The sequence below is a fragment of the Plectropomus leopardus genome, chromosome 8 (assembly GCF_008729295.1).
Source record: "Plectropomus leopardus isolate mb chromosome 8, YSFRI_Pleo_2.0, whole genome shotgun sequence".
Classification (NCBI taxonomy): domain Eukaryota; kingdom Metazoa; phylum Chordata; class Actinopteri; order Perciformes; family Serranidae; genus Plectropomus; species Plectropomus leopardus.
This window is the reverse complement of record NC_056470.1, coordinates 4,505,256-4,519,333: the sequence shown is the minus strand read 5'-3', so window position 1 is coordinate 4,519,333 and position 14,078 is coordinate 4,505,256. Positions and strand designations below refer to the sequence as shown.

General features: G+C 40.7%; 1 protein-coding gene across 1 annotated transcript in view; it reads right to left on the bottom strand.

Moving 5' to 3' along the window:
• Positions 1 to 14,078, bottom strand: part of LOC121946594 (vacuolar protein sorting-associated protein 13D-like) — a 129,699-nt gene that overhangs the window by 56,499 nt on the left and 59,122 nt on the right. The window contains 7 exon segments of the mRNA XM_042491235.1: positions 681 to 970; positions 1,073 to 1,297; positions 4,844 to 4,959; positions 5,273 to 5,444; positions 11,263 to 11,479; positions 11,623 to 11,713; positions 11,715 to 11,762. Of these exon segments, the coding sequence (XP_042347169.1) occupies positions 681 to 970; positions 1,073 to 1,297; positions 4,844 to 4,959; positions 5,273 to 5,444; positions 11,263 to 11,479; positions 11,623 to 11,713; positions 11,715 to 11,762 (1,159 nt within the window).

Genomic DNA, 14,078 nt, shown 5'->3' with positions numbered 1-14,078 from the left:
GTTCAAAACTGTTAGCCAAGATGGCGCCGTGAGAGTGGCAGCCTGTTGCAGTAGCTCTTTGAACATGTCTTTTTTTATTGTTTTCTATCAAGTTTTTATAGTGTTTTATTGTATTGTTTATGTATGTCTCTGTATGTCTTACGTGCCAAGCTGCTGTGACAACTAAATTTCCCTCCGGGGATCAATAAAGTCGTCTAAGTCTAAGTCTAAGTTCACTCATTCACTAAATCACTCACTCACTCACTCACACACTGTCCTTTACGTAGTGTGTATTAAGTAGTGAACGATATAGGGAATAACTGTACAAGATTTCGGACACTACACTGGAATTTTCTCCCTCCGGAAATACACGACTGCATTGCATTTTGGTATACGAGAGATAAATGTAGGGTACATCATATGTCAACTCAAATTTGCTGTGCATTGTGGGTATGTAAGCAGCAGTAATAGTGACAGCAGCATTAGCAATAGCCACAGAGGTCCAGCACCAATAATAAGCACTTTTTAACTAGATTTAATATCAAAGAAAAAACTCTTGTGCTTTATAATTTTGTTTCATGCTACTCTATTTCATCAGTTCAGGAGATGGATCTGGTCCCATGTGTGCAGAGTACATTATGTATTGCCTCCCTTAGCAACCAAATCCATATCATCTCAGTCACTGATGATTCTGCTCTGACCTGTGACGTTGATCTTGACCTCCAGACAGCGGTCCTGGGTGACCGGGACTGTGGACCTCTTGGTGACCACGCCACTCTTGACTGTCTTTGGCATGACAGCCCCTGTGGTGCTGGTGGAGCCCAAGTCAGTGCCAGTGTTACTGGGCCAGCACCGACAAGGCTCAGCATCGCCTGATGCCTTCTCCACTGGTACCCGTAGGAAGTCTCGCACTAGCTGAAGCCAGTCAAAGATGAGAAAGACCCTCAGGTTGTTAAGGACCACCGTGAAATAAGAGGAGTCACGTGTGGATCTAGGGGAGGATGGAACACAGCTTATGGGACCAGCTCTTTACTATGAAAAATCTCTGTTTTCACTTGCTTGTAAATGTTTCATGGGCTTGAAATACCTGTACCTGTAATGCAGTTCCAGCTGCAGCGATGCCCTGTTAGTGCCTGTTTTGGATGGCTGGAGGATGCAGTCAAAGACATTGTGCCTTCCCCCATCAGATCCACCAGTGCTTGTATTTATCCCGGTGCCCCGAGTGTCATATGCCAACAGGGAGTGAGACACCAAGTTGACTGACTTCGATCCGTTGGAGAAACTTTCAAAGAGCAGCTTGGATTTCATGAAGTCGAACCTTTGCAAGAAAAATAAATAATATTAAAATCATAGACTGTATAAAATAATAGACATATCAACTGAGACATCACGCATTGGTTCGTTGACTTCTGTTTGGAAGCCTCAAGTTTGGCAACTTGGCTGTCGCTATAAATGGCTATATCTACCACTGAGGTTACCTAGATCAGGACCCCTGTGTTTTTTCCAAGGTGTAAATCTTAAAATAACTGTGTGGCAAATATATTATGATGCCAACATGATAAGTGACTTGCTCCTCTGATAACAGTCATTGATTGTGTGTGTGTGGGTAGGTGCTGAGGTGAATTTTCCTGTACCCAATATGCAATCTTTGCTAAACGCTGTGATTCTTGAGTATTGGGTAGAGTGATCGGATGTCCCATACCCGTTTTCGGTCCCCATTTTTAACTGTGGGGCTGCCAACTGTCAGGTATTGACTTGTGTAACATTAATTGACACTTTTCACATGTTGGATGCTGCACATCTATCTTCTCATGCGGAAAAATAAATGTGATTGCTCATGTTATCTTGGATCAAAAAGCTGATCGTCTGACAGCACCACAGTAAGGAAAACAGACAAAAAGACTGGAGCTTTTCCTCGCAGAACCAAAGTGTCTACATGCTCACAGTGGAAAGCGACTTCTTTAGACTTCAACAAACCATTTTGTTTTAGTTTTAGTCACATTTAGGATGGACTTATTTGTAAATACCAGAATGCATTGCTCCATGTCTAATCCAGCCACTTTGCGCTGAGCTGTCATTCTTATTACCAGGAGACGATTTAGTGATTTGGGGGTCTGGGGCCCTACAGAAAGTACCCTGCATTATTTTTAATCTTTTTTAAGCTGACTGGGTATGTTGGCAGGCTGTTGGCAGCTGTAGAAGAAGTAGGCCTACTCAAAACCTTTTTCTTGAGTAAAACAATTAATAGCCTACAGCAAATATTAAAGTCAAAGTCCTGTAGCCAGGAGAGGTTTTATTAGCAGTAATCAGTGTTCTAAGCCATGGCATCGTGACATATTTGTTTTAAGTGTTCTCTACTTCCTCAATTGAACTAACTCTTTGTTTTGAATTAAAACATTTTTCTGGGGAAGCATCCCCAGATTCCCCTGCTAATTATGTATCTTGTTTTATTTATGTTACTGTCCAGTGACATGGGTTTAAAGCTATTGTAATCTAATTTTTGCTCTCCAAAAGGCTTAAGATCCACATGTTTAATGATGAAAAATAAAGAAAATTTTGGGGGAAGCATGCCCCTGAACCCCCTAAGCAAGCTTGGTTTTTCTGACCTCAATATTTCTAAAACCCTGCATATGGCCCCGTTGCCATCTAGGATTTTTGGAACCATATTGTGACCATATCTGGACGAGAGGGTGGGCATTACGCTGACACTACCTGCAAGCTTGGTTATCACAGTGTGGTTATGATCTATGTTTCACTATGATAATACTAGTGCTACTTTTATTGTGAGGGAAAAAAAGGCTTAAATCCATTAAGAAAATGTACTCACGTACTAATAATTTATCATGCGACTCCTTAGAGGTTCTTTCAGTACAACCAAATGCCTAACAAGATGTTTTTAAGTTTTAAGTTGACCAAACCATCTGCACACTGCAGCACAAAGAGGTCTTAGGAAGAGTGCAAGACAACTAAGCAGGATAGGGCTGTGGAGACCCCATGAAGTTCTGGTCCACAGAATCAAGAGAGCAGAGGAAGACCATGGTTGTTGAGGAGGTCTCTCAGGTGCTACAGGAGTGGCTTTACATCAAAGTGGTGTCACAGGGCCATCAAGGAGCATGGACACGGTGGGAAGCAGTAACATCCACAGACATCAGTTGGACAGACGTCTGGCGCACCCCTCAGGCTTGGCTTAGCTTCCAGATAAGGGCAGCATACGACACACTCCCATGCCCCCAAAACCTCTCCCAGTGGTTTGGGAGCGAGGATAAGTGCCCTTTGTGCAGTACAATCAACACAGGCCTCCAACACATCTTGGCATGGTGCAAGGTTGCATTGGCGCAAGGGCGCTTCACATGGCAGCACAATCAGGTTCTACAGAGGCTGGCTGAGCTGCTGGAGAGTTACAGGGTGGCAGCAAACAACTCTCCAAGTCACCATCAGCAGCTCATGCCCTTTGTCAGGGCTGGAGAAAATGCTCAGAAGTCAGCAATCCAACTTCTACAGTCAGTTGGGATGACTGGAGCAAGGCTGAGGAGGACCATCAAAGAGCTTGCAGAGGAGGCTAAGAAATCAAGCTACTGGTTGTGGCTACGGAGGAGGGATGGCGCATGGGGTACAACATCCCGATAGGGCCAGCTTCAGGGGGTGGCGGGGAGACGTCCCCAACTGGCCACTGCCCCCCCCACCAGGAGATGTACTGGATAGGGGGGGGAACATTAGTGAACGCTGGCTCCAGCTGATGACCCTGCAGCTGACCTGAAGGGCACCAGCAGAGGTGTGGCAGGCAACATGCCCAGCAGGAATAACACCCCCTGTACAATACACTAAGGCAACCAAAATGTTACAAGTTACTTTTATGAACTGAAAACACACTGAAATAGGGACAGTTACAGCTAAGTCTAAAATCAGTGATTCTGGGGTTATGCCATGGTTATATTTCTAATCGGAAGGTCAGTGGTTCAATCCCCGGCTCCTCCAGTCAACACGTTCAAGTATCCTTGGGCAAGATACTTAAACCTCAAATCGCTCCCAATGTTGCGTCATGGGAGTGTGAGGTTACTGAGTAGCAGTTGGCACCTTGTACGGCAGCCTCTGTCACCAGTGTGTGAATGTGTGTGTGAATGAGTGAATGTGACATGTAGTGTGAAAGCGCTTAGAATGGTCAACAAAAGACTAGAAAAAACGCAGTTCAAGTACAGTCCATTTACAGTCCACCCAACATGTCTTTGGGTGCATGTGTAAGACTTGTTGGCTAACTTAAATTAACTTGCCCCATTCTTCTTGCCTTAAATAAACACTTATTGACATAATGAACTTAACGTTTTGTATTACATGGGCTCAATTTGGTGCATGTGACATTCCTAAGACATATTGATACTGCATCAGTATTTGTCACAAAAACACACTCAATTTGGCTTCTTTTGTTGGTTAAAATATGATGAAGCTGTTCAGTAGTATTTTAAGTTCAGGTCGTTAAAAATCACCTCATCAGCAGCTGAAAATCCTCTTTCAGCTGACCTTCAGTGGCTTAACTTGTGGCCTTGATGCAGAGACAAAGCATTTACTCAGAGGTCTTTTAGTAGACCATGGTCACAGGTGAAACAGAGCACATTACTAAAGACATTACCAGATCTACAATGCTGACTGTGGTTGGAGGTGAAAAAGACTGATATGGCAGTGAAACACTGATTTTCAGTGTGAAGTTATTCTTTGAGAGCTCATCTGGGTCAAACATCCAGTTTATGACCTTTACACTGTGTGCCATGCTGCAGACCATATGGTTGATTGAGTTTGTTGTTGTATGGAGTTTTGCTATAATTTGTATTACTCCAGTGTCATTCTTGATTTAAATTGCATTAAACCTAACCTTGCCAATGAGTGTTTCTGTTTAGAGGGTGTGGGGCTGTCCAGGAGCTCAAGACTGACATCCATCATGTCCACCAGGAATGATAAGCTGGTATAGACATCTCCACTTAACACAGTCTGAAACAGAGACAAAAATAATAATTCATGACTGGAACATGTAGGAGACTTCATGGAAAAATGACATCATAAAGAGACAAAACAATCAATAAAAGAGGCAGAAGTATAAAATACCACACCAAATTGATAAATATTCTATAAATCATATATCTATGTTTGCCCCTTTTGAAGCCTGTTGTTCACAAAACTTTGGAAAAAACTAATGTAGCTGTAGGATACCAGTGCTGGCAGAAATTGCATTTCTACAAATATGTTGACACATGTTGTGTTCAGTCAGTTGGTGAGACGGACGTGTTGTTGCCTGTTATCTCACATAGGTGCTGGGGTCCTGTAGGTTGTAGGGTCGCAAGAAATCCTCAACAGGCTCCCCAAGGTTGTTTTCCAGTAGCCCTCTGATCAGCTGGTAGTGCTCCAGGTCCAGAGAGCAGTGTACTGATGACAAGCTGCCGTGGATGGACATGTCAGGTACTGCATGGCTCAGCTCCCTGACAACATTAATGTACACAAAGGAGAGAGATGTGATAATGAATGTGATCTTTTACTGACACTGGGCACCTACCGCTTTCTAACAGGAAAGAAAACTATGTCTCAAATTAAATCAGGCCCCCTCTCCATGCAAGCAACAGCTTTCCCTAAGCCATCCTCCAATATTCATGACAAAGAGATGCTTTACTTTTAAACTAGGGCTGCACCTAACGATTATTTTTTTATTGATTAATCTATCGATTATTGTTTCACTATTTCTCTCTGTTTTCTTTCTCTCTTATCTATAAATATTTTTTTTAAATTGATCTAACTATTATTTTTTATTACTCAATAAATATAACAACGAATTTACTGAAAATAACATTTTAAAACTTGTCATACACTGCAAGGCATTATTCCCCAACAAAAAAAAAGCCCAGTCTTAGCTGGTAATTTGTGCTTTACAGCTTGATATAAAGTCTCTCCAAAATAAAATTAATGCAGGAGCTTGTTCCACTCAAGTAAAAGGAATGTAGCGCAATCTACATTTCGCAATCCAATAGCAAAACAAATAAAACAATGTAAAATTCAAATCACTTGACAAAGCTGTTGGTCTTTGTTACAGTAACAAACTTCATATCTAGCAGTCCAACAAAACACCTTACAGTAAAATTAGTGCAATCTGAATAATACTATAACTTTTCTCTAACAGAAATAATTTTAACTAGTACATTCTTTCTGCATCAAAATAGACCAGCCTTAACTGGGCCTTAAGGCATACTGCTGCCTGCTGATATGAGTGCTGTATTTTAATATTTATAAGCATATATTCCACTCATTTATGAAGTTATACAAGCTCCTGCACAGCTGGCAACCCCCCATGTTTCAAAATAAAATGCATTATATCAGCAACTGATGGCATTCTGTCCACAGAGACACAGTCAGATAGCTTTTGTTTTGAAAGGTAAACAAGGAAGTTGAGGTAAAACAAACATCTTCGTATTTCCTCATCTCTGTGACAGAGATAGACTTTAAACTGTAAGTATAAAGTGGTATAGAGTCAACAAGCGCGAGCATCACGCATAAAAAAACAGCGAGCCACTGTTTCCCTAGATGTGCTTATGCTCTCATTACACGCACTGTGTGAAACTGTGCGATGCATCGACGCACGTTACGTGAATCGACGTATTCACGTCCTACTTTAAACAAGAAGCATGCTAACATGCCTGATGTACTCAACCTCTGTGTCAAGCAGTGAAATGAAGTCAAGGATATTAAAGAACAAGTAGCAAGCCAAAGAGACACTCTACAGCAGAGTGATGACAGTGAATTCTGTACTTGTGTCTGACTGGTGGGAGAAAGAGGACTCCAAAACCCCTTTCCCACCAAAATTAGCATGTGCACACAGCCTTTGTAAACATGGGTAAATCTGCTAAATATGAGCGACTAGCTGTATTCCCATTGCCACTGAACCCACTGCTCGAGAGTGAGTCGGCCTTTCTGTCAGCTTGTGTGTGTGTGTTGTTTTATTAGTGTGTCCATGTGATGTTACAGACAGGCTGGCGATCAAGTAAACTGTAGACAGCAGCAGAAACAGTGTTTGAAAACTTCTTTAGTGGTTTCTTCTCTTTAGATATCTTTCTGATTCGGTCTCTTTCAAACTTGCTGAGACACTGAATAATGTTTGAGCGCTGCGTAAGAGGAGATGGAAGGTAATTAGTGATGGCGCGTCATTGCATCTCGCTGGTTAAGGGGCTGAAATTACCATGTTCACCCTGGTTTTGTGTGGAGCCAGAGACAAGAAAAACCTGTGTCCACTGCAGAATAATTTGACCTGGGTGTGAATGTCAATTATATGCATTCTTATTTAATTAAAAAGCCAGATGTTAGCTGGTGTTAGTGGGTTTTTTGTGCAGTGGAAATAAGGCTTAAGTCATTGCCTATGTTTCTCCATTTAAGTATAACAAACGTAAGCTTTAACAAAGCTGCCAATAGTGTAACAAAAAGGCACATTGTTTCAAGAAAGTCTTTTTACCTCATAGTGGTTAAAACTGCGTGATGCTAACAAAACTAAATGGTTAGTTAAGAAAACTCTAGTTAATTATCAAGCATAATGCAGGAGGGATCCCTATTCCAGGACGGACAGACGTGCAACAGATATCATAGTGGGGTCATAGTTCCTTTACATGTTCAGTGGAGATACAGGTTTAAAGGCCCTATTTGATGATCTATAGTGCACTGCAAAAGTGCTTTTCAGACATGTCCAATTTCATCTGCGAGTTCAACGGTGCCGAATATGGTTGCAAAGTAAGGCCGCACAAGCAGCGTCGTTGGAACGCCGCTGCCTGCGCTGTCGCTCCTGCATTGCTGACAACACAGTCCTGCAAATGTTTCAAGATAAAATGCCTAATGTCAACAATTGATGGGATTCTGTACACAGAGACATTGTCAGAAGGCTCTAATTTGAAACAGAAGCAGGGAAGTTTGAGTAAAAACAGAGCTTTGCATTTACTCATCTTTGTCACAGAGAGACTTTTAAACCTGGTACAGAATCAATATAATCATCAAAACATCTTTTTTTACTGTCTATTTCTGCTGACAAAAGTGTGCAGCACGTGTAAAAAAATTGGCACAAGTCGCGTGGGGTTTGAACTGACTGCAGCAGGCCACAAGTGGATCTCCACTGGTGCCGATTGCCAAGCGGCGAGTCAGACCAGAGGGGAGAAACAAATAGTGCCAGATGAATGAAGGGAGGAGAGCCGGCATCAGGGCAAGGCTGACCTGACTTAAACCAAGAGCTGTTCCTCTACCAAGCCTTTTTCTGGCTAATGTCCAGTTGCAGGAGAATAAAGTGAATGAGATGTAATTGAGGCTCACTCAACAAAGGGCAAATCAAAAACTGCTCTGCGCACATCTTCACACAGATATGGTTAACTCCTAACATCCAGGATCAAGCTATTGCACTGGATGGGCAGACTTTGTTGGAAGCCATAAGGACACAAGACTCAAATTCATGAAAAAAATTAAAAGAAATGCACTGCAGGAATTGAATGATGTCACCAGCAGCAGCATGCCCAAGGAACCGGATGAAATCTTCATAGTAGCTGCTGATTTTAATCAACTCATTCTTTAACTCCAAAGATGTAACAGGATCAAGGACAAATGTAATCCTGTTTTCTAAACTTTGTTTCAAAAATGACTAATAAATCTACCTTCTACCTTCTTCTTCTACCTTCTCACCTTCCCGTTTAAAGCCAGGTGTGCCTGCACATGACACAGTGCTTTTTGCATGGCAGCTTTTGTAAATTGAACATGGCTATTAAAAAGACTAAAACTGCATCAATATGACAATATTATGGATTTAATGCCAACAAAAGAGCTATTCTTACTGGCTGCAGGGTTGTGAGCTGAGGTTTCATCATCTGTGTTATAGTTTATAACTGTCCCTCGCTTTGAAAGCACTGTAGTAGATGAGGACCAGCTGATTCATGAAGCTGAAAAGATGTATTATTTACATGAAACCTACTTTTTCACTACAAAAACCTACAGACTGTGAGCTGGCTAGAGAGTGATCCCTGGAAAGCAGCAAGTTGCTGCTGAGGTAAATGACCATCGCTAAAGACAGGCTAATGTTACTTGCTGTTGGCTATATTGTACGTAATTTCCAAAGCATTCTAAAGCAAGCATTTCCAAAACATGTGTTTTCTGGTTTAAAGAGTAACGTTGCAAATGTGGGAGAATAACAAGTGGGTTACTCACACATCTTTTAAGTGTTTATGTCTCCAGTCTGATCTTGAACAGATAGCTGATAGCTAGATGTTACATGAAGTAACGGGTTCATATTTAATGGATTTAGTGTGGACAGAGAACCCCAGTGTTACATCATGCTACCTGATAGTTAGACACTTGCTATCTGTTGGGACACGGTGTCATTAAGTTCCTTTAAGGAGCTGCTGCTGAGCCAACTGGGACGTCTGGCAAAATTTGTGAAACTGAATAATCTACCGATTATTGTTGCGATTCATCTAGTAATCGGATATGCACACAGAAATGTTTTCATTTAATTACTTTTGGTTCATTAAATGGTAATAGTAATATACAAAGGAAAACACACAGACAGTTTAAGGTCCCTTATAATGAATGAGCAACTATAATTGCACTTTCCTTTAGAAAAATCTATATTTTTATTGGTAACATTGCCATAGTCTCTGTAAAGTGAGCGCTTAAATAATAAACTAAACTTCAAAACTAAACTCATTTAGTGCATTTAACATCTAACATATTATTCTGGGTTTTAATGACAATGTCTCATTTATGTACATTTTTTGAAACCAAAAAGCGTTATATCCATCTAAACAAATTTAGCACATTTAAGTGCTATATTACCCTCTTCTGGGTTTGAAAGTGCAAAAATAAGACAAAACAGAAGAAAAACAAAAACTAAGGCATAAACATCGCCTTTAAGTTGTGCAATATAACTCTTAGAACCGCAATTTTCAACTGCCATGCATAATGTAAGCCTTTTAAGTCTTCTTTAAAGGTTTTGTTGCCTATTTAAGTGTTATTTTATTTTTAAAATTGTATATATATTCCCCCCAGAAAAAAAAACAAACTTTAAAACAAATTCCCTCCAATTCTACATCGCTTGCACTAGTTGACATTAGTTACATTTAGGGGATAGAGAACAGCATAACTTCTACAGCTGCCAACAGCTCACCACTATTCCAAGTTAGAGAATGGGTGAAATGAAAGCAAGGCTGTTAGGCTGGGGCACCAGACCCTCAAATCACTAAACACGCCCCTTTTAAAAACTAAAGCTGCAGAGAGCAGCTGGATGAGAGGTCTGTCACTGCGCTGCACTGTCAGTCTGCTCTGATGGGTCTCTTGATCAGCTGTGTGATCAGTCAGATGTATTATTTGTTTTTATTAGGCCTACTTTTTTTTTTAGAATGTGTGGCCTGAGCCTCACTCTAATATCCTAATGCACACACACCTGGCGCACAGTCTGTAGGCTATTCAGGTACGTTTCATAAAAACAAAACAATAGCCTAACTATTTTTGGGCATTTTCAGCATTAACTCTCTAACCAGCTGCTGTTGGATGTTCTCTCAGATTTCTCTTGACAGCTCTTAATCAGGAGAAATGTGACTCTGGGAGGACACTGGGAGAGAGCAGGGAAAACAGGAGTCTCGTAAGGGGTTAAAAATACCGTGTATTTCACCGTCCTGCGTAAACCTCGCTAACGTTTAGGCCTGAAATAGCGTCTCTTTTAATCGGGAGTCAGACACTAGCTCTGCTCTCTGTTTCGCTCACATTTTACAGAATATCATTAATATTTTCCAAATGAATAATGTATTATTTTACCCAAATACAACCCCCTGTGGTTGTTAAAAGCAGAATGTATTCATGTTTAAATCTGCCTATAAAGAAGCATGCAGGAAAATACTGTTTGACTTTAGACCAGGACCTGGCTGGGTCGACCGGGCGAGAGTGTATGAAAATTGAAGACCCGAAACACCCTATGACCCCGGGTACTTCACTGATGACATGTCCAAGTTGCACCAGTAGGTGTATTCAAACTCTGACTACACCTTATTTTAAGACCTATATGCCCATAGGTACAAGCACCTTTGCACATATTTGCACAACATTGGCGGTGGCCATGTATTGGTCTGAAACTAGCAATGACAGTTGCACTGTGCTATGCACTGCTTTGTGTCAGATGTAAGATGGGGCCCTCTAGGTTTTATCGTTTATTATTTGAAAAATAATAAACAATAAAATTATTTCAAAATAATGAAAACTTTTTGGACCAATAAAACAAAGAGGTGGGCTTACTTGTCCAGGTTGCGTTCCACTTTTAGCTTGAGGCGGCAGCAGTCTTTGAGCAAGTTGTCTCCAGTGCGACGGACAGAGTACGAGGGAAAAATAAGGTCTGAGGATTCAGAAGGTTTATGACCACTGTCCCAGGGCTGACAGGGGATACGCTCTGCAGCAAAGATATCCATCTCTTGAAGGTCCAGGGCAATGCAGTCCAGCAGGCACACATGGTCTTCTGATGGGGAAAAAGACAGCAGGTGGTGCAAACAGTTATTTAGCTAATTTTAAAGACTGTAATAGTGTCTCAACTCTAAGTCCTTCACACATACTTGCAAATGCACTATATGGCTTTCTGTCAAACTATACAGCGATGCTAACCTAAGATGTGAGGTTCATCTCCCTCAGGGGTCTTCTGTGCGTCTAAGGCCTGTGGCCTGCCAAGAGTGAACCCTGTGGAGGAGGAGCTGGAGGGGGGGGGTCCTCTCATTACTCCTCCCTGCTGCACTCCGGACACGCTCCTTTTTGAGAAAAAAGAAAGAGAAGAGACACAGAAGAACACATTAAGTCCAGTTAGCAATATGATCATTGCATATATACACAAAAAGCAGAGGATAACTTTTAAAGGGGCACACAGCACAAAGTAAAGAGAAATACAATATTAAAACGATATTTTTGAGTTCTTTACTAAGGTTTTAATAAATACAAATGATTCAGTTTCTATGCTATCTTATATCTAGAGAAGATGTTACAAATCCCTCTTCACCTCAAAGCATTTTCAACTTCTAAACACTGAAGGACAGTGCTAATACTGCAGTAACGGAATGGCAGGACTGGGACATGCAGTTGTACCCATGACAGTAGAAGAGAAAAGGTACTTTGTGAATGTTCCTTGTGTTTGCTAAAGGTGAAAGCGTATTGAATTCCCCTTAAAAAATAATAACTTAATGACACTGAGCCATTATCTGAGAGATGAAAGAATTGAACACTGCAGTGACTTTGTCTTTTCTACTGTTTCTGAGCTAAACAGTAAGTCTACCTTTTTAAATAGGCATCACTTGAGGTTTTATTTTACATTTTTGAACATTTGGATCCAGTAGGTAAAACACTAGAACACTCTCAATGACAGCAAAGTAAAATCAAGGTCATCAAACTCTATCAAAACAATACACTAACTTTTACCAATGAGTTACTTAATCAGTGTTTATACTGCTACACTGCTACTTACTTCAGACAGGGACAGATCTTACAAAGCTGAGCTGACAATAGTTCTGATTCAGGCATTATGACTGATTCAACCATAATGCAACTACAGGCCGGCTGTTGATAGTCAAGAGATAAAATCAAGAGAGGTGAAAATAAAGCATCCAACAGGGGGGGAATTATCTTGGTCATCACATCATGATACCGGTCTGGGTCGGTTTAGGGGGCCACTGTCATCTGTGTGTATTGCCCAGATTTAAACATCTCAGAATCAGCTTTATTGGCCAAGTATGCTTACACAAACAAGAAATTAGACTCTGTTTAGCTTTGCTCTCAATGTACAAGAATTAAACATTTAATATAAAAAAAAACAAATAAAAACAGAAAATTATAGTTTTAAATGTACCTATGTACAAGTCCTAATTAAACAATTTTAGCTAATATATACAAGTCTGTGTGCGTAATAGTGCAATTATAAGAAGTGCAAAGATGCTGAGATAAACTCAGAAACTTTATTATATGCAGATGGTTGTTATCGATGGTTACATTTATGACTAACTGTCATCTAAATCAGCAGAGCAAGAGTTTTTTTCATAAGAACAAACTCATCCCCATTCACTTTATTTATTGAATTTATTTAGCCTCTATTTGTCCAGGTTGGTCCCATTGAGATTAAAAATCTCTTTTCCAAGGAAGACCTGACCAAGACAGTCAGCAGTGACAAGACAAAGCTGCAGACAGAGACACAAAGGGAGACAAAATACAATTCACAGGCACTAAAATTCGCATTAAAGCAGACCTATCTATGAGTCAAAAGAGAGCTTTCAGGGAGTCAGTTAAACAACCAGTCAGGCTAAAAACATCAACACCTTCTAGAATCCGCTTCGAGGTCTTTCATTTTATATTTTAAACATTTAATGCCACCAGTTCCTTGAGTTTTAACTCATTCTGCAACAAATTCAAGGCTGAGGGTGCAGCATACCCAAAAGCCCTTTCTCAATTTCCGTCTGAGCGTTTGGAACCGAGAGCATAAAGACGTCCTGAGAAAGCAATGAGTACTGTCTACTGCTTTTCTGCATGATAAAAGCACAGAGGTAGTAAGGGAGAAGAGCAAGAATTGCCTTATATATAAAGATTTATAAGTGTAAGAGCCTACAGGTTGCCAGAGTAGGCAATCCTACCCGAGAGTACAACTCACAGTGGTGAGTCAGAGTTTTACAGTTTTTAATGAACCTCAGGGATGCATGGCAAGCTGTATCAACCATATGGAGAAACTGAGCAGAGGTGTGCATGTACAAAAGATCACCATAGGCCAACACAGGTAAAAGAGTTGCAGCAACAAGATGCTTTTTACATTAAAAGGGAGTGGTTTAAAATTAAGGGAATTCGACCACCTCTATCTCTTTTCCATCCACAGTGAGCACCACAGGTACAGGTTCTGTGACTGAGTCTTCGAGTTAGTAAACAAATAAGGTTGGTCTTATCTGCATTCAAACCAAGTCCAGCTCATTCAGTGTATTTCGAACAACCACAAACGTATTCTGTAAGGTTTTACCAGCCTGTACAAGAGTTGCCACGGAAAAAAATGGAAATTAGCATTTGACACATTTTTCACATTATTCACATAAACAGTA